Source organism: Centropristis striata, chromosome 9, assembly GCF_030273125.1.
Source record: "Centropristis striata isolate RG_2023a ecotype Rhode Island chromosome 9, C.striata_1.0, whole genome shotgun sequence".
Taxonomy (NCBI): Eukaryota; Metazoa; Chordata; class Actinopteri; order Perciformes; family Serranidae; genus Centropristis; species Centropristis striata.
Window position 1 is genome coordinate 18,803,737 of NC_081525.1, and position 19,959 is coordinate 18,823,695.

The 19,959-nt window shown below is 41.0% G+C and overlaps 3 protein-coding genes across 4 annotated transcripts in view; 2 read left to right on the forward strand and 1 right to left on the reverse strand.

Annotated features, from left to right (window-relative positions):
- The first annotated feature begins 3,785 nt into the window (after positions 1-3,785).
- Positions 3,786-7,165, forward strand: slc10a4 (solute carrier family 10 member 4). The gene is made up of 3 exons (XM_059341520.1): positions 3,786-4,309; positions 4,569-4,779; positions 6,149-7,165. The coding sequence occupies exons 1-3, from the start codon at positions 3,786-3,788 to the stop codon at positions 6,668-6,670; spliced, it is 1,257 nt and encodes a 418-aa protein (XP_059197503.1). The 3' UTR covers positions 6,671-7,165.
- A 115-nt stretch (positions 7,166-7,280) lies between these two features.
- Positions 7,281-9,880, forward strand: zar1 (zygote arrest 1). Its single transcript, XM_059341521.1, has 4 exons — positions 7,281-7,999; positions 9,027-9,119; positions 9,390-9,464; positions 9,547-9,880. Exons 1-4 carry the CDS (start codon positions 7,307-7,309, stop codon positions 9,688-9,690), a joined length of 1,005 nt encoding a protein of 334 aa, XP_059197504.1. The 5' UTR covers positions 7,281-7,306; the 3' UTR covers positions 9,691-9,880.
- Positions 9,881-10,601: 721 nt separating this feature from the next.
- Positions 10,602-19,959, reverse strand: part of fryl (furry homolog, like) — a 78,972-nt gene continuing 69,614 nt past the window's right edge. For both annotated transcript variants that reach the window (XM_059341516.1, XM_059341515.1), the window contains 7 exons: positions 19,793-19,942; positions 19,464-19,562; positions 18,574-18,642; positions 15,704-15,721; positions 14,759-14,869; positions 13,727-13,920; positions 10,602-12,547 (listed from right to left, as the gene is read on the reverse strand). In XM_059341516.1, coding sequence (XP_059197499.1) covers positions 12,307-12,547; positions 13,727-13,920; positions 14,759-14,869; positions 15,704-15,721; positions 18,574-18,642; positions 19,464-19,562; positions 19,793-19,942 — 882 coding nt within the window. In that variant the 3' untranslated portion in view covers positions 10,602-12,306. The remainder of the gene's footprint in view (positions 12,548-13,726; positions 13,921-14,758; positions 14,870-15,703; positions 15,722-18,573; positions 18,643-19,463; positions 19,563-19,792; positions 19,943-19,959) is intronic.

Sequence of the window (19,959 nt, forward strand, 5' to 3'; positions counted from 1 at the left end):
AAGCCACATTTCAAATAAAAGATAAAAAGTTGTTCTCCTTTTATTTTTGCACTTTTTGCATCCTGTGCATATTTAAGAACAAACGGGTTTGTATTATTTTGAGACAACAGCCATCAGTCAGTGTTACACGTCCGATAAGACAATGAAAAGTTTGAGTGACTGGAAATCTAATTCAAGCATTTGTGTATTAATGGACTTATATATCAGGCTTATTTAAAGGTAAGTTTACTCAAACTACTGTTTAAACGACTCTAGACGTCAGCTTTGTCTGCCTGTTATAACACTTTATAAAAACCATCCTTAATAAAGAGGAAATACTTATTTTACTGGTTAACAATGCTATGGAAATAAATAATGTTAAATTATTTTAATGCTGTTATATACAGTCATGGAAAAATTAATAGACCCACCCTTTTTCTTAAATTTTTTGTTCATTTTAATGCCTGGTACAACTAAAGGTCCATTTGTTTGGACAAATATAATGATAACAAAAAAAGCTCATGAGAGTTTAATTTAAGAGCTGATATCTAGACATTTTCCATGGTTTTCTTGATAATAACCAAAATCATTATCAAGTTGATAGCATTACATTTGGCCAAACAAAGCTACCTTTAGTTGTACCAGGCATTTAAATGAACAAGAAATTGAAGAAAACAGTCTAATAATTTTTTAGTTATAACAGTTATTGGTTGCACACATAACATTTTATATACTATATACCTGTTATTTAGTATTTAAAAAAAAAAAAAAAATATTTAGAAAACATTTATAAATATAAAGCTAGATGGACCAGATATTTGTATATTAACCCTGTTAATGGTTAATAACTTTTATAAACCATCTATAAATATTTGGACAGCTGTCATGAAGTTGCTGATGGATATACCTTGTTGAAAAGTTAATAAATACTTATTTAGCACATAAACATATTTTAGATGAATATTGGTGCACAAATAATCACTTTTATTATCAAATTAATATAAGGATGACTTATGAACCACTTATTAATCATTAACTAATTATTAGAAGCATTAGTTGGCACTTTATAACCATTGTGTGTTTTATAGATGGCTTATAAACCAACTATTACCCATTGACAAAGTATTAACTTTCTTAGTCATACTTAAAGCATCTATAAAGTAAATCATAATGTTTATAGATGTTTTACAAACAATTTCTTACAGGTTAACAAATCATTGTCATCATTAAATACTTAATATAGTATATACAATGTTATAAGTGCAACAATAAACTTTTAATAAATAGTTTACTAACCAGAATGTAATTGTCTCTTATCAGCTATGATACTATATCATTTATGAACAAATCATTTTTTATCTTACACAAACTATTGAAAAAATCAAAATAGCATTACTAATTATTAGTAACAATTATTAATGATCACCAAAATCATTATCAAGCAAACCATGGAAAATGTCTAGATATCAGCTCTTAAATTAAAGTCTTATGAGCTATTTTTGTTATTATCATTATATTTGTCCAAACAAATGTACCATTAGTTATACCAGGCATTAAAATGAACAAGAAATTGAAGAAAAAGGGTGGTCTAATATTTTTTTCCATGACTATATATGGTCCACTTGTTTCTCAGTGTCCTATAATATGCAGCTTTTAAGGTGGATCTGGCACATTATGTATTCTGCACACACAGTTGTTGCATTACGCACCTGGAGTCACCCGTTGGTTAATGGGGGACACGGTGTGTCTCTGGGAAGGGGAGGAGACAGATGAAAGCCTGAGTCACTGATGGGTGCTGTCCCATCCCTATGAAGACATGTGACGTCAGTGCATTTAATCTCTCTGGACTCTGTTTCCTCCCCTGATATACACGACGAGCTTCAGGCAGAAGAGCAGATCCTGTGGACTGCAGACAGAAGAGATGAAAGTGACTTAAACCACAATCAAGGTTCCTAAACACGGCGATGCTGCACGGATGCATGATTGACCACAATATCTAACAAATGCAGCACATACAGTCATGGAAAAAAATATTAGACCATTGTTTCTTGTTCATTTTAATGCCTGGTACAACTAAAGGTACATTTGTTTGGACAAATATAATGATAACGAAAAAAGCTAATAAGATTTTTATTTAAGAGCTGATATCTTGATAATAACCAAAATCATTATCCAGAAAACCATGGAAAATGTCTAGATATCAGCTCTTAAATTAAACTTGTATGAGCTATTTTTGTTGTTATCATTATATTTCTCCAAACAAATGTACCTTAAGTTGTACCAGGCATTAAAATGAACAATCAATTGAAGAAAACAAGGGTGGTCTAATATTTTTTTGCATGACTGCATGGTCTGACCGACACAAGAAAGAATCAGAAGATATTAATGATCTTGCAAATATGAGTCGACTATCTGAATAGTCGATTGACATAAAAATAATTAGCCTGCTTTTCTCTGGAAACTGAATGTAATGGAGTTTTGGACTGACAAGACATTACCTTGGACTTATTTTCTGGCATTTTATAGACCAAATGATTAATGGAGAAATGAATCGATAATTTAAATAATCTTAAATTGCAGCCATATTCGAGAAACTGTATTAAAGAGGCTGTGGGGTCAGAATCTGTTCTGCATATAAGGGGCTAACTGCAGGGTGTAAAGTAACTAAATACTACATGTATAAGTCTAAGTCACTGACTTTAGTGCTATTTCTGTTTGGTGAGACACACAACCGTTCTGAAGGAAATACTGTACTTTTTTGCCATTACTTTCCAGAAAGTCATTTAACATTTATATATGCATTTATGAAGCTGCCATCAGAATCTTGACTTTGTTGATAAACTCACTGAAACCGAATAATCAATGGTCGAAACATTTGGCATTTAATTTAATAGTTGACAAATCGATGAATCGTATTTCTTATGTATATTATTAAATACTTCAGGCTGTATCATGACTATTTTTCCTGTTGACAAAGTGCTTTTTTTATTTTTATAGAATTTTCAGATATATCCACAGTGATATAAAGCACCTAGTGTAACTCCAGCAGCTGTGGAGACTGATTCAGTTTATCTCACGCAGACAACCTGAGACTCTTCAGCTTTAATAATTTGCATTGACAACCATTTATTAAACCAAACATGAGACTCGCGCAGCAGAAAGTCTGAGATGAGGGCTCGTGCGTAATGCGCACACTTGATGGAAGAAACGGCAGCGCCAACAAAAGAAACGGGCGAGCAGATGTTCACAGTTTGCTGCACTAATATAAAGATGAGCACACTTTTAACTCATGTAGGGCGTGCTTACTCAAGCTCGACAAACAGCTGTCTTCACTACAGCTTCATGTGTCTGACTCATGGCCTTTATACTTCTACAGAAAATATCAGAGACAGAATATCCTCTGTTGGGCTGGGTGTACTTTCATAAAAAGTGGAAACTGTAAATATGTAAAAATAAATAAAAAATTGGATTGATATTTTGGGGACCTTTCTCGTTACGCGGAGCGGAGCGCGGTATAAAAGGGCAGCCTGGGCGTTATTGATTGGCCCACCCACTCGCTGAGGCTTAAGAGTGTGTGCAGACTCCCCTCCAGCGATGTGCGTCTGTCGGAGAGCCAATCCGTGGCACCAGTCTGACTCAGTGAGTCGTTTTAAGACTATCAGTGCCATGGCACCATCACATCCTCCGACCACCGGATCCTCCGCTCTTTCTTATTAGTGACAGTGCACCACTAGGGGAATCATTTTACGCACGAGCACCTAGAGGCACAGACGGAGTGTGGCGAGCCTCTGTCCTCCTGTTGCGCCATGGAGAACTCCAGCCTGTTGGGTGGCGACGCACGAAACACTGGCTTGATAGACTTTCTTATGTCGGACTCTTTGAAGCAAGTAGTGGATTTCCCAGAGGACACCGCCATGGCTGGATTAGTCGCCAGTAATGCAATCTTCCTTGAAGGCAGCACATTCAGGACTGGAGCTGACTTTATGGCCGCTCCGCCGACGGAATCCCCGCACCTGATGCCCGCCTTTTGGGATTCCCCGCTCAGTCACGGAATCAATGTGTTCGTGGGACTTGTTCTGTGCTTCACTATGCTGGGGCTGGGCTGCACGGTGGATGTCAGCCAGCTCGGAGAGCATATCCGTAGACCCATCGGGGTGCTGCTGGCACTGGTGTGTCAGTTCGTTATCATGCCCTTGGTGGCCTTTCTGCTGGCTTTAGCCTTCTCTCTGGATGATGTGGCAGCGATGGCTGTTCTCCTTTGTGGCTGCTGCCCGGGAGGAAACCTGTCCAATATAATGTCTCTGCTGGTGCACGGGGAGATGAATCTAAGGTACATATACTGTACTCACTAGAAACACAGTATAGTGAGTTATCAAGTGAAAATGGAAAACGATTTCTTGTTATTCAGCCAATTACGCACTGAAATAACAGGAACGTTGGTCAACTTTACGCACGTAGCACTCTAAAGTGCTACATGCTTCCCTAAAGTGAATGAGATTTATGTATCAAACTTATCTAAAACAATCCAACACTATGGCCAAAGATCACGCTCATGCTTTAACGGTGCGTCTCTGCTCTCCTCTCCCCAGCATCGTCATGACCATATCTTCCACTCTGCTGGCCCTCGTGCTGATGCCGCTGTGTCTGTGGATCTACAGCCGGGCCTGGATCAACACACCTGTGGTCAACCTCATGCCCTTCGGGGCCATCATCCTGACCCTGTGCAGCACGCTCATCCCCATTGGCTTAGGAGTGATGCTGAGGTACCGCTACACGCGCGTGGCCGACGTTGTTTTAAAGGTAACTTAGGAGGAATTTCATGAATGAATCAACTAAATAATTTGATGACTTTGTTCCGTTTAGACTGAGTAGTTTGGGTTTAGAAGCACCTCTGCACAAAAGCGCACTGCGTAATTTTCCTTGCCTGTCAAAATAGAGGGGGGTGCTGACCGCAGTTACAGTGACATCAGAGACACTGTGTCCGGAAGAGCTCCTCCCTCCCTTTTCTGATAAAAGCCACATATATGAGGGAGGGACACGTCAGTCACGACAGACAGTTAGGTTAGGGAGCAGGGATGCAGATTCCAGCCGTGTTGAAAAATCAGAGTCTGACTGATACTGGGGTTTTTTTTGCCAATACCAATTTGAAGGAACAAAATTTTTGATATCGATATATCAGCCGATATAGTGCATAGATATATAACATTAACATTATCCTTCTGTTTATGGGAAAAGTAGTTTGTTAAGTTTGCTTGGGCTTTTTTGTTCCAAATGCAAAAGTTACTTTTCTTGAGATCAACTGTATTTTGCTACAGTGACGTTAAGCTCTTGTCTCCTGTGTTGAATGACATTATAAAGTTGACATCACTGATAGCAGCTTATTGTCTCATTCTGTGCTGCTTGCTACCAGAATTCGATTCAGATTCAATTTCGATTCATTCAGAGCACACTCTGCTAGACAGACTATGTTATTTAAAAAATATAACCCAGGCATGTTTTCCTGCATAATATTCTTAAATATCAGCACATATTGGATAACATTTATGCCAATACCGATATATACAGACATGGAAAAAAGTATCAGACCAGCCTTGTTTTCTTCAATTTCTTGTTCATTTTAATGCCTGGTACAAAAGGTACATTTGTTTGGACAAATATAATGATAACAAAAAAAGCTCATAAGAGTTTAAATAACAGCTGATATCTAGACATTTTCCATGGTTTTCTTGATAATAGCCAAAATCATTATCAAGAAAACCATGGACAATGGCTAGATATCAGCTCTTAAATTAAACTCCTTTGGGCTATTTTTGTTGTTTTCATTAGATTTGTCCAAACAAATGTCCTTTAGTTGTACCAGGCATTAAAATGAACAAGACAATAAAGAAAACAAGGGTGGTCTAAAAAATTTTTTCCATGACTGCATGTGATAGGCCTCGGGCTGATGGGCTGATCAATGCATCGATCAGACTCTATTAAAAGGTCATGTAAATATTACAAACTCACAATCCCTAGTGCCCTCAGATTAAGGTGCAATCTTGACAATATATGACACCCTTTACCCTCTGTTCAAATGAGGAGAAGAAAAGTCTTTAACTGGGGTGGCACAGAAGCAAAAGATGCTCTTTTGTCCATAAATCCCTAATCCTGAAGTATTTTGTGTTCCAAGGCCTCCCTGTGGTCTCTGCTGGTCACCCTTGTGATGCTGTTCATCCTGACTGGAGCGATGCTGGGGCCGGAGCTCCTCTCCACCATCCCGCCCTCAGTCTACGTGGTGGCTGTGCTGATGCCTCTGTGTGGTTACGCCGCAGGCTACGGTCTGGCCGTGCTCTTCGAGCTGCCGCCCAACTGTCGCAGGTCGGTCTCCCTGGAGACAGGATGCCAGAACGTGCAGCTGTGCACAGCCATCCTGAAGCTGGCCTTCCCCCCTTATCTGATGGGAGGGATGTACATGTTCCCTCTGCTGTACGCCCTGTTCCAAGCAGCCGAGGCTGGCATCTTCATCCTGGCCTACAGGATGTACAGGAAGAAGGTCCTGCACAAACCAGACCCCATGGGGGACAGCGAGGATATAACATATCAAAGGTTTCATGACGATGAGGACTTTGATTCATCTTATGGTGCTGTGACGGTGAGCGACCCAAACACCATCATGTTGGACCCCTGTCCTCCTGATCCAACTCCTGTTTAATGTGCACATTTTAAACACCACTACAAGTGGCTTCATCGTTTTGATCGTTGTCATTCATAAAGGGAAACCTGGAAAACAGGGAGACTATGCAGGGAAATCCAGAATGTTTATCATGCTGAAAAAAGGTGCTTTATGTCATGAGCTTCATTCATTCAGTTTGACAATCCATGTCTAATATGTTATTTAATGTTTTGAAACATTGCTGTGTTACCTGTGAACATGTTTCACGGGTAACTGCCTTGCATCAGCTAAGCTTAACTTCAATCTGTGAAAGTGACATTAATCAGCAAATCACACCATCAAAGCAAAACATTGTTTAGTGTCACAAATGAACAGTGAGAGACTAAACAGACATATCAAGTTATTCATTGCAGTGCCAATCCATTATCTGTGCTCCATAAACAGAGCTAAGTCTGAACAACATGTACAATATGTGTATATTATAAACAGCTGTATGAAAAAAATTAAAATATGTATAGAAACAAAAGTAAAACATGCATACCTTCATCACGTGTCTGCTGTTTTTTGAGAGAGGAAAGGAAAAGCACACCTGACCGTAATCAGGCCTGATGGAGAGCTCCTGTTGTCCAATCTACTTAAATAGCTACACCTGCTAATGTGGGTCGGTTGAACAAAATGGCAACGTATGGTGACGAGCCAGTCGACAGCTATTTCTATTCATCTTACAACCCGTACACGGGCAGATACCCCCGGCCTAAAGACGCGGGGTGGAAATATAAAAGTTACCTCTCCCACTATGGAGACACTTCGGACGCCTTCAACAACCACCAGCGCGCCCAGCTGAAGTCCATCTTGTCCCAAATCAATCCGAAACTCACCCCGAGGCTCAGGAAGGCGAACACCAAAGATGTAGCGGTGCAGGTAAACCCTAAGAGAGACGCCTCGGTGCAGTGCTCCATCGGCCCGCGGACCCTGTTGGCCATGAAGCGGGACTTCCGGCGCAGGAGAAGGCCGGAGCCCGCAGCTCCCGGCAGCCCGCAGGGTGCGGGAGAGGTGCGGTACCCTCGCACCCTCGCCGTGTATTCACCCATTGCCTACAGAAGCGTTACCTCCTTCCTGGTCGACGAAAACAACAACAATAAAGAAGTTTCCTGCAGTGAGGCGCAGACTGGAGAGCCGCGAGGTGACCCGCCCGAGTCCGCGGGGAAAAGCGACGAGAAGGGTAAAGAGAAGCAGGCGGGTGAGGGTGGAAAGACCGCAAAGCTCCCAGACCAGCGCAAAATGCCCAAGACCAAACAGAAAGTGAAGAGCGAGGATGTGCAGCCAAATACAGATGGGTTAATGGACAAGGCGCGTGTGCGGTTCCAGGTGAGTTGCATCACGTGCTCAGGGCGGTCCTTCACCTCAAGCTGGAGGAAAGTTGCGTCCTCCTGCTGTATAATAACCCTGTAGCTTATGTTTTATCATTTTAAAAAAAATTGATAAATTACATATGTTAACTAAGCGAAAACAGAACTCGTGCACCAACCACAGTGTAAGTTGTTAGCCTTTATGCTAATTGCAATGCTAACTTCTCTACACTAACCACAAATGGCAACATGAATCATTTCTGCCTCTAACTTCCTAAATATTTGTATATAAATATAATCTAAACTATAGCCTATATATTTTTTTATTACCTCAATTAATTATCTGGACTATAATATGTCAATTCTGGTTTTCTAATTCTAGTAGTCCAAGGTGATGTCTTTTAAATTTGTTTTTTGTCAAACACAAATGTATTAAAAGTTTAAATAGAAAATCCAAAAATAAACATTTTTCTGCCATTAGCAGATTATTGGTCAACTACTTGTTGCAACTTCAAAATTGACAATTAAAAAAACATTAAAGCAACAAAGTAGATTCACACCAAGTCCCATAGAAAGTATGCTCACCAGATGAAGGATATTTTCAATGGTCAAAATTTACTTGGTTTCAAATGTATTATTTCCTCTTGCAAGTCACGTAAGGTAGAAGTTAAAAAGGGAAATTTAATTCTAGAGTTCATATGATGATCCCACAATAATCTATCTTAATTTATTCGTGAAATCACTCCTCAGAGGATTTTTTTTTTTAGGTTCACTGAAACTGACACGGTGAATGGTGAAACAAACTCTTCGAATCAGGGCTAACAGAATTTATTGGAACATGGACAGTTTCTTGATCTATAAAAACATTGCCTTAAAATAAATTTTGAAATGAATAAATGCAATTAAGATGTCTTAAAATCATATCACCAATTCACTGCCCACACCAGAAAATGTTGCCTTCCAGTTTTGATGCTTTGGATTACATCTGCATTTCACCTTCATCTGAAGCTAGTGAACACTCACTGATTTGCCTTTTTGTCCATCAGTTTCTGGAACAGAAGTATGGATATTATCACTGCAGAGAATGCAATCTGCGATGGGAGAGTGCCTATGTTTGGTGTGTTCAGGGTACCAACAAGGTGAGAACTGCATGCCTTTATGTCGGGCAGTACAAATTCATGTTGCAAGCCAAAATGGCTCTAAATAAGGGGGCAGCACTGCAAACGGCTAACTGTCATTTTATCTGGAGCCTGGAGAGAGAAAACTGTTCATCTAACGGCTGAGTTATTGTAAAAGGAATGGGACTTGCATGTAAAATTCTCATTCTTGACCAATATTTGTAACTTTAATGAACCGTGGTATAATTAATAGCTCCATTATGAGACCCCTGCCCTGATTGTGTATTCCAGGTTTACTTCAAACAGTACTGTCGAAAATGCCAAAAGGACTTCAACCCTTACCGTGTTGAGGACATCACATGTCATGTAAGCATTTTCTAACTTGATCTGTAAATTAAAAAGGGTTATGTGCCACACCTAAACCAAAGCCCCTTTTTCTTTTTTCCAGAATTGCAACAAAGCACGCTGTGTCTGTTCAATAACACAACGCCACGTTGACCCCAAACGGCCCCACAGACAGGACTTGTGCGGCAGATGCAAAGGCAAGAGGCTCTCCTGTGAAAGCGCTTTCAGCTTCAAATACATCATCTAGGAAGCATCTGGAGCTGAACTCTGCCCTGCAACATCACTACATGTCCTGTGGGAGACATCTGCCGATGCAATAATGGCATTTTGGATGCGAAACATAAATTTGACTTTATTTCATGCCTGTTTTGTGTTGATGGAATTAATGGTAAGCACCACACCATTTACAGTGTAATAAATGGCTACCTTGCACTCTGTACTGAAGCATTCTTTTCACTTAAACCACTGTCTACTAAAGTCTTGTCAATGGTGGAAATTAAGGAACTGATATTCTAGTATATCGATGCCTAAAGGTACATTAATTCCAGAAACCTTCTTCTGTAGTTGAGGATTAAGATTTAAGGCAGCTTGTATAGGGTTTGAACTTTTGCTGAAGCCCCCTGACAAGAACTGCTGTTGTACCTGGACCCTGACCTGTCTGTGGTGGATCATTAAGAACTACAGATGGTTTCTGCTGATCTAAATACTGGAGCTTTTCCTCATGCATGTGTACTTTGAATCTAATTTGTTTTAATTTATTGCTATTGCAGAGACTAGACATAAAAGTGATCCAGCTCTCCATGTTTATAAGGAAGTGTACCAGTGTCTTATGATTCAGCCAAATTTATTCAAAATACCCCCAAACCTTCCATAAATCAATAGCCTTGTTATGGAGTCTTTACATGCATCAGATTGTCCCTTTTAAGTTGTTCTGAGAAATGTTTACCTACAGTCTAGCAGACTACATGACATGCACCCTTAGATCTGTATAACTTATTTTTAATCCAAACAATGAGTAGAGTATCTTTCCCCTAAGCAAACCACTGCCACTGTTTGGAGGGTGTATCCTGTAGTATTCCAATTAGGAAAAGAAATCTAAATCGCAACATGAATCATGTTTCACTTGTAATAACTACAGACCAAGCTTGTACTGTATGATTAGGTTTTTTATTTATCCAGAGAGAAGGCTGGTATGTGAGTGAACAAGAAGAAATGTATAATGCACCTCTACATTAAAACATCTTCCAGGTAAATAATATATTCATTAAATAATTAAGAACAGCATTCAAATGTACCAGACAAGCAGGGAAAAAAAGCTCTCTGAGGAATGAGTACAGTGACTGTTACAATGTGCCATGACAAGATTTTCCAGAAAGCATTCAGATAATGGTTAATGTCCTGCAGTCACAGCAGCAAGTAGGGCCATTCTGAAAGCAGAGCGCAGCTTCAGTGACAGCCATTTCCCCCCTCGGAAAACAAGATAAAAATATAGCGGAGGATGAGCGCTGCTTTGCAACGTGATCAACCTACGTGGACAAAAAAAAACAACCCCCTTCATGAGGCTTTAAAGCAGAGCCTGTGCTGGGGTGCCGTGCTAACAAAAAGATCACAGTGGAGAGAAGGAATGCATATGACTCGGCTGGAGTGGCGCAGTCCGACAGGTGATGGAGGCTACATTAGATCTCCCACGCCAACGCCAAGACAAAGGCAGGCAGGTGGCTAGTCCCAAATGAGCCCCCTTTGCAAGACCACAACCAACAACAACCAAGGCAGCCTTTGGGAAATTTAGGAGTTTGTGTGATTGGATGACGAAGGCGAAGCGGATCATAAATGACTCAAATCTAGTCTTGGCTTTCTCTCATCACATTAGCTTTATACATACATCCTATTCGGATGAACAGTGCATTACACAAAAGTACAAGGGAAAAATACTGGTTTTACACTATACATTTTCTAAAATATATACAGAGTAAAATAAGTTATGTTTCCATAATGAGTTGTAGCCAGTCTGCACTTGTGTGCAATTATATGCATTTGTGTGTGAGCGTATACCAGATTATCCAATATATATCACACAGTTGAGAGTCTCTAAAGGCAGCTACTTATTTGGTTAAAGAGTGAGTTTTGCGTGAAGACCTGTTGAAGGGGACTCTCCTCTCAAAGCAGATCAATAAACAGATATATTTCTCTTTTTACACTCCCTGAAGGCAAACGTCTCCCACAGGGTTACAATTACATGTTAAATATCCTAACATTTACAACCTAGGATGTTAGCTCTAATAAAAAATACATTTCTCAAAAAAATATTCTTGCAGTGCTTCTCTCTTTCAAGCATGCTTTTGAAAACTTTTTAAACAAGATTTTTTTTCTGTGTTTGCTTATGAATCTTGACGGTGTGTCCTCACACATTCGACACTTCTCCTTCCCATGCTTCAATACCATCTTCCGGACCAGGCCCCAACGAGGAGGCTGCCGTTCGGTATGACAGACCCATCAGGTCAGATCCAGCAAAAAGAAAACGAAAAAGGAAACAAAAAAAGAGAAAAAAGTTATCATCCCACTGCGTCCTCTCTTATTCTTTCCCAGGCACACCACCACACGACTTATTGCAACTGAATTTTGCAAGTTGGCTTAGTCTGGGAAAAGATGTTAGCTTTAAGCATTCATACATGTAATAATATATATTAAGAGTCACAGTTATTCCCACACATCCTTTAGCCCTTTATATGTGGAGTCTCTTGTCCTCCTCTGAAGCCCCTCACTGTCTACCCTCTCTCTACAGCTGAGGTGAGGTCTGTGTAGAGCAGGGGGGGGTAATATTTGTCCAGTCTAGTCCAGGCTTGCAGCCTGCAGTACCACAGCTTCACAGTCCAGTGCTGACCATGGTGGTAAGGGGCTGGCAGGCCTGCGCCTGACTCAGAGCCTCACGGATCTGCAGGTTGAGCTCCATGAGGCGGGTGCTAGCCTGAGACAGGTCCCTGCTGGGGCCCACCACCGCCAAGCAGCCCGTCTGGCCCAGAGTCTGGTGACGGAAGTAGATGTGCAGAAGTGTCTGGACTGCGTTGTCTGTCTCGTTGCCAAAGATGTCGTTTGGCCACAAAGACCTGTAGATAAAGGAGCATGTGAGAAAATATTGATACACTTGAGTATTGTGAGATTATGTTTTGTGATAGATCTGGGCAATATGGAGAAAAATATCACAACATTTTTGAGCAAATACCTCGATGTGGATATTGCGACATTATTGTAGAGTTGGCTAGTGGTGCTTTTATAAAATATTTACACAATGGGATTCTCAATAGATAAGCATCAGTAATGTTTATATAATTATCAAGTGGATAAAGGCAAATAATGAAAATAGCTGCAACATTTTGATAGGTCTAAAATATTATTAATATCACTTTACTTTAATGCAGGATAAAGCAACACATATTCTGATTTTCCGATCCAAAATCTATAAAACGAAAGCTGCATCCCAAATCGCATACTTTTTCTTTTTACTTTTAGTAGAATAGGCAGAAAAGCATGCCAGATTGCATTCTGCAAAATGCCACTGGATGCAGTAGGACATCCTTGTACACTTAACATACTAAATATTTTTCTGGCATACTGTATAGTATGGTATGGTATGGTATGGTATGGTATGTGTAGTTATGGCTAGTATGGGTGTTGGAACGCACAGTATATCTAATCTCATATCCCCATATTGACATAATGGATATATTGTCCAGCCCTAAAACACAATGGTTTTATATTGCATTTGAAGCAATTTTGATCTTGTTGTGCACATTTCCTTGTTTTTTATCTGCTCAGCATGCATTGCAGTATTTGAGTTTTTTAATCATGTTCAGGTCAGAGCAGAAATACCCATACTTTATTGCATCTTTTAAATCTCTATCAAAAAAAATAAAAAATCTCTATTTTAAACTCTATCAATAACCTGCATCACACTGTGGAGCATTGTGACTGAAATGAACAGTGGGTTTTGTCTGTAGTTCGCCAATGGCATGAGTCATGATAGCGATAGTAGATGATTGACAGCAGCTGATGATGGAGTTGCCTAGAAACATCCAAAGGATGAAGAAGACTCCACAAGACGAAGCCCAGTGTGATCTAACGAAGCAGTGAATTTTATTGTTGTAAATAATGAATATTTTCATGACCTCTGAATTGCAATGATATGATAAAAATTGCTTATTAAATAGTCTTGATTGTTTGTTTTTTTCCCCACTTATCGTATTAGCACAGTACGTGGTTGATGTGTGGAGTTGTATTGATCTTACCTGAAGATTTTGACCTGCGTGAGGGCAGAGCTGAAGTCTCTGCCTCTCAAAGTTTCAATCAGTGATTGGATGGCCGTCTCGGTGTTGGTCTGGGCCGTGTCTGACATACACACATCCTCCTGACTGTCATTTCCTGTTTCTGCCTCCTTCAAACAGCTCTCGAGGATAGTGAGTTCTTCAGACATGTTGGTCACCTTGGAAACAGACGCATAAAAAACATTAATGTCATAGCACTGAATATCGCAGCAAAATTTACCCAAGGTCAGCAAAATAAACCTAGAGACCAAATATTAACTACAAGAGCGGACCCCATCACTCCATATTAGAAATCATTTAATTTCATTAAGTGCTAATCTAATTAGCTCCAGCGAGATGCAGCTCAGGCAGCTGTAACATCGACTGCAGGACTTATTCTGCCATCACTTCTTTACCTACTCTGGTGTTGGTGAAAAACCTGTCATGCCTGGATTTTTACAATACAACTTCCTGCTAATTTATGTATAATATTTTAATGTAGCCTGGAAACCAGACAAATCTGCACAGCTCATGTTTTATTTGCTCTGGCAGATGCATCTGGTCTCTTTCTCATTCGGACAGATTTCCAGCTGACCTGGCCCTGGGCAGGCAAATCACAACCATTTATCTATTATGGAGTGACTCTGATACAATGACTTGCATGTCTAGTACAACTCATGAAACTTTAACCAAACTGTCAAACTAGGCAGCACTGGTCAATTATGAATCGAGATTATGCTTCAAAAGTTTTCACAAACATACAGTCATGGAAAAAATGATTAGATCACCCTTGTTTTCTTCAGTTTATTGTTCATTTTAATGCATGGTACAACTAAAGATACATTAGGCTGATAATAAGAAGAAAACCTCTTATGAGCTATTTCTGTTGTATAATTATATTTGTCCAGACAAATGTACCTTTAGTTGTACCAGGCGTTAAAATGAACAAGACATTGAAGAAAACAAGGGTCCAATCATTTTTTCCATAACTGTAAACAACAAATGTATTCTGCTTACCTCTGCCTCCCTCTTGATGGTGTCCACCTTGCTGATGAGCTTACAGTACGCCTGGAAGAGCAGCAGCAGCTGAAAGTGCAACTTATACAGCCTGCGACACAACTCCAGCTCCTACAGAGACAGAAACATTAAGAGAGTCACGTGGCGGGATAATGGCCCAGTTGCACTTAAATTACTCGGATGATCATATGATTAGACGAATGGGTATCCTGGGTTAGAGACGTGGGAGTGGATGAAAGGGTTAACATGGCCTAGAGCAAAGTGCCATCCAGTTGGGGCCAAGGAGCGAGAGGTGAGTCTACCGCTAGTAGAATTAGTCGTGAGATCTCAATTAGAAAACTATCCATCACCACCTCCTTTGACGCTCCCTACGGGCCGCTGTGACCAGTGTGGCCGACTAGATGAATGACCCAAAGAAGAAATTACTGAAAGTTCAGACCCTAATCCAGGAAAAAACATGGAGGGAGAAAAAAAATGGTAATTTGAACAGATATGGGAATGGAACAATACACATGCAAAATGAAAGTAGTCTAATCCTGACAACAATATGACCTCTCCACCCATCTTCTACCACTAATAACGCAGCCACCCCCTCTGATATCATTAGTTACTCTACACTGTTCGGACATAGTCTATCTGCAGACAGAATCAGTGCAGTACAAAGCGGTTTGATTATTGATTATCCAGGCTGGAGGTAGCAACAGAAAATAAGCACATGTTGCCATACAGGATAACAGTAAATTATGATTGGGTGGGTGGGAGAGTTGTGCTGGGTTACATGACCGATCATGGCAGAGACAGAGATACAGAGGAGGGTGGGGGGTGGGTGATAGAGCACAGTCTGAGGTTGCCAACAGCGCAGGTATGTACAGAGAGAGATGAGATGGTCAGTGTTTTGTCCGGATGTCATGATTATTAAGAGTCCATAATATGAGAACCACTTACTGCTAGATTTTCCATTTGCTAAGCAAGAAGGTGAGCAGGTCACACAAAAAAAACAACAAACAAAACAGAAGGAGAGAAAGACCAAGAATTAGTGAGCTTTGACATGGCAGCTGAGACACAGTGACCTGACAGGCAAAGAGCAGTGGTTCATCATCTTCACCTCAGAGCTGAAACAAGTAGGAGCTCACTTCAGCAGTAACAGAAACCTTTATTCTGAAAGGCTGGATAACAGCATGTATGATGAGGGAGAGAAAAGATACAAAAGGGGGAAGGAGATTGGGGGAAATATACTTTTAAACGTGTTTTAACCTAAGACAGCACTTCTGTGGGTGCCAATGCTAAGAAGAAGGGAGTGAGACCATGCAAAATCTTCATGCAGCGGAGGACAGTTGAGTTAAACATGGAAAACCTGTATGTCTGTCATGAAAATATCATCTCTGTTCATTCTCTGACTTAATTATGATAAGTAATATAGTATGACTTCCAAGCAAATATTGGTCACATTTTTAAAAATGTATTGTTAATACCTTTTTTCACAATCAAAGAAAATAAAAAATGTTATTTGGGAAAGTATCAGAAATACTCCTTTTAAGATGGTATTGTCTGCGTTTGATTGACAGCAGCTGGCAGGGGAACCAACAAGAGACAACTTCCAGGACTGACAAGTGAAGCTAATGTTAAAGTGCCTTAAACTTGCATTTCTTTCTGATGGCCAGCAGGGGGCGGCTCCACTGGTAGCAAAAAGAAGACCTGATATAGAAGTCCGTGAAAAAATAACAGCCTTTTCACTTGGTTCATTACATCAGTAAAAATGTCTTAATGAAATTATGGTCCAACGAAACTGAGCGTGCTTGTACGGCGTGAGTGAGGCTCGACACAGCCGTAGTCGTTGGGGAGGGCCGCATGGTGCTTGCAGTGGTGGTGTGGACGGGGGTGTGTCCACTCCCTAGGATTATGGCACAACCTGTGTATTAATGTATGTATTCCCAGAGTACTCGCACTTTTCTTTGCTCTCTCTTTCACAGGCTGTCGAGCTGTGGTCCTGCTCGGCATTACTCCTGCTGGTCTCACTGCCGTGGCTCTGATTCGGCCCCAGATGGGAATGCTCCTCTCCTGGTCCACTCTACACTCACCATCACTACTGGCCAATGATGGCGCTCCATCACCTGCTGCTGTGCCCCTCCCAGAACTCCTGCTCCTCTCCGTCTCTCCCTCTCAAACGTCTCTCTATCCTCCCTCCCTATCCCCCCTCAACCTCTATTTACTCTATTCTACTCTGTTGATCTGCCCTGTACAACGACATCTATTGCACGTCTGTCCGTGCTGGGAGACGGATCCCTCCTCTGTCGCTCTCCCTGAGGTTTCTTCTTCTTTTTCCCCTGCTAAAAGGTTTTTTTTTTGAGGAGTTTTTCCCTGGCCGCTGTGAGGGTCAAAGGACAGAGGGTGTGGTACCATGTACAGTCTGTAAAGCCCTTTGAGGCAAATCTGTGATTTGTGATTTTGGGCTATATAAATAAAATTGACTTGACTTGGTCCAAATTGGCTGGTTCCAAGTATTTTTTATTAGAGCATGATGTTCATTTTGTAAATGATGGTTTAGAGTAAAATAGACAGTAAAGCAGGGTGTGCTTTAGGTGTGGGTACCTTGTGATTGACATCAGTCAATACAATCTATGGAAACAAGAGACAGTGTACACAAACTTTCCCTGTATCCTAGATGTAATAGGTAGACATCATGTTGTTAGCGGTAGTGAAGAGTAAGAAACAGTCCAGCATCTAGAGGGACCAAAGTGACATGCAGGAATATTTACATGCTGTTAATTGTTGTGCAGTTGAACAGCTAATTAGCTGTATAGCCTGACAACTGACATTAGCAGTGCACTTCTCCATGGAGATTCCTTGTTCAACAAGCTATGGTGCAGCACAAGATGCGTGTTCATGTTTGTGAGTTAAATAAGAAGGAGCCTTTAGCTGGAAAGCTAATGTGGTTGTTGTTCAGACATTGCATCTTATATTGTGACTGTCTGCTCTGCATTTGATAGAAAATTGATTCTACTGCTTCATGGCAATATGGTTTAAAATTAAGCCATTTGATTGGCTTTATCTAAACACGTTTTCCATCTGTGTATACAGCGTACTAATGGTATTCTGATGAATAAATGCTAAAACTAAGGAGCGGCATAAAACCAAAGCATTGTAAATATACATTTCTCAAAAGAAAACAGTGATTTAAACTGCAGATATTTATGCTGTCGCAGACAGAGAAACATGCAATTTCAATTTCAGCTGGACCTTAAAGGGGCTGTACATGAACAGTACAGTACAGAGTATACATTTACTATGTGAAGATACATTGGAGTAATGGCGCCCTGACCATTAAGTCACGCTCCCTCTGTGTGTTTTAATCCCAGCTTTTTGGTTCTTGGTTCAAATGTTGTGGTTGCCGGTCCGGCTGTGTGCATGTTAGTGCATGTCAATCTCAATTGGTGTGCCACTTGCTGGCGCTCTGCACACTTTTATATGGCAGTTATCGCTGATAAAGTTCTCCAGAACCATGAGTTGTCATGTAAGCCTTACAGCCACCAGCTGGTTCTGTCAGCCCTGTCAGGACTGTTTGCGGTGGCGTTAGCACCGTTAGCTGCTAGCTGCCGGCTCAGCCACCGCCATGTTGAGAGCAGTGTGCATGGCAAACGATATGCGCCAAAATTTTGTGTATAGCCTCTTTAAATCTCCGTGCACAGACTTAACTTCTAACAAAATTTGTCAATTCAGTCTTTAATGATATACCAGAATCGGAAAAACCATACTGACCAACACAAATTACAAAAAACATTACCAGCCATCAAACAACAGCAAGTGTTCATGCCTACCTGTGCATGAGTATTGGGTCGTTGGCTGCTGTCTTTGTCCCCAAATGTTTTCCTGCAGTTCTCCAGCCACTACAGGGTTGGGAGGACAGGAATAGGTGAGAGAGGAGGCAGGATAAAAAAAAAACAATATTGATTAATGAAAGTTGAGGAAGATTGGTAACAGAGGCAGTACACAAGCTTTTTTTTTCTCCCTTGGACGTCTGCATCTACATTTGTGTATGTATACAATAAAGGTTGGTCTGGGAGGAGATCTAATAAGAGTGTTGTACTTAGCGAATTAAAGAAGGCCTGTTCCAGAGCATGGGATAGTATCTAGCCCTCCAGGGACCGTTGCCGTCTCATTCAATTAGCGCCCCTGCATCCCAGAACCTCTGCAATCTCATCTCTTCTCTTTATCCCCCTCCCCCTTCGTTCCTCCTCCCACCCCGCACAGCTTCTCCCTGCCTGGCCTTCTATAACTGATTTAGGAGTGCTGAGGGTTATTTTTATCCCTTCAGAAGGGGATGTCACTAGTGATGCAGACACTAACGGCAGCTAAATCTACTCATACCCAACACTGATTCAATGTCTACCCTGCTGATGAGACAGAACGGGACTTATCTCGGACAGCATCAGCTATTTATCTTCATGTCCTCTTGGCATTTCAATGGTGCCATGGCATAGGGACAAAGGGCAATTTATACACGCTTCCTTTGCTCATCTCTCTTGAGATGAAGGGCCATTGTAAGACAGTTCTTTAGAGTCCCACACACACACATATCCTGACACAGCAAGTTAAACTGCAGCTGTGGCAGACGGAGGATGTGAGGCAACGTGTCTTGAGGGACAAAGGTTCAAACAGAATGGGAAAGTAGATATGGTGAGCGTGAAAGATATGCATGGTGACTTACAAGCTCAGCTGCTTCTCTCTTGGCGTTGTAGGTGTCCAGGTGTTCCTGCAACTCCAGCACACTAAACTTCAGAGTCTCCAACAGTCCACAAGAGACCAGCTACAACAGCAAGACAGGACACCACATACATTAACCCACAACAACACCCAATACATACACAGTACATGACAGAAAAATATCTATAGCAGGACACATGTACACATTGAGGAATATGCATAACATGCAGCACTATTTTTCCAAAACTAAAAGTAACTGCAACCACATGACTGTATTTTAGTTCAATCAATTTTATCATAGTAAGTGCAGACAACCATGCAGAACAGCCTCACCGTCTCTGCATCCAGCAGCACAGTGGGACACTGAGAGCGAGACGTCATGACTTCCAGGGAGCTGAGGAACTGATTGCCCATTCGCTGGAGCCTTTCCCCGAGAAAGCGAACAGATGCATGCGTGATGGAGCCAAATTTCCTCTGAATGCCCTGTATAAAACAAGGAT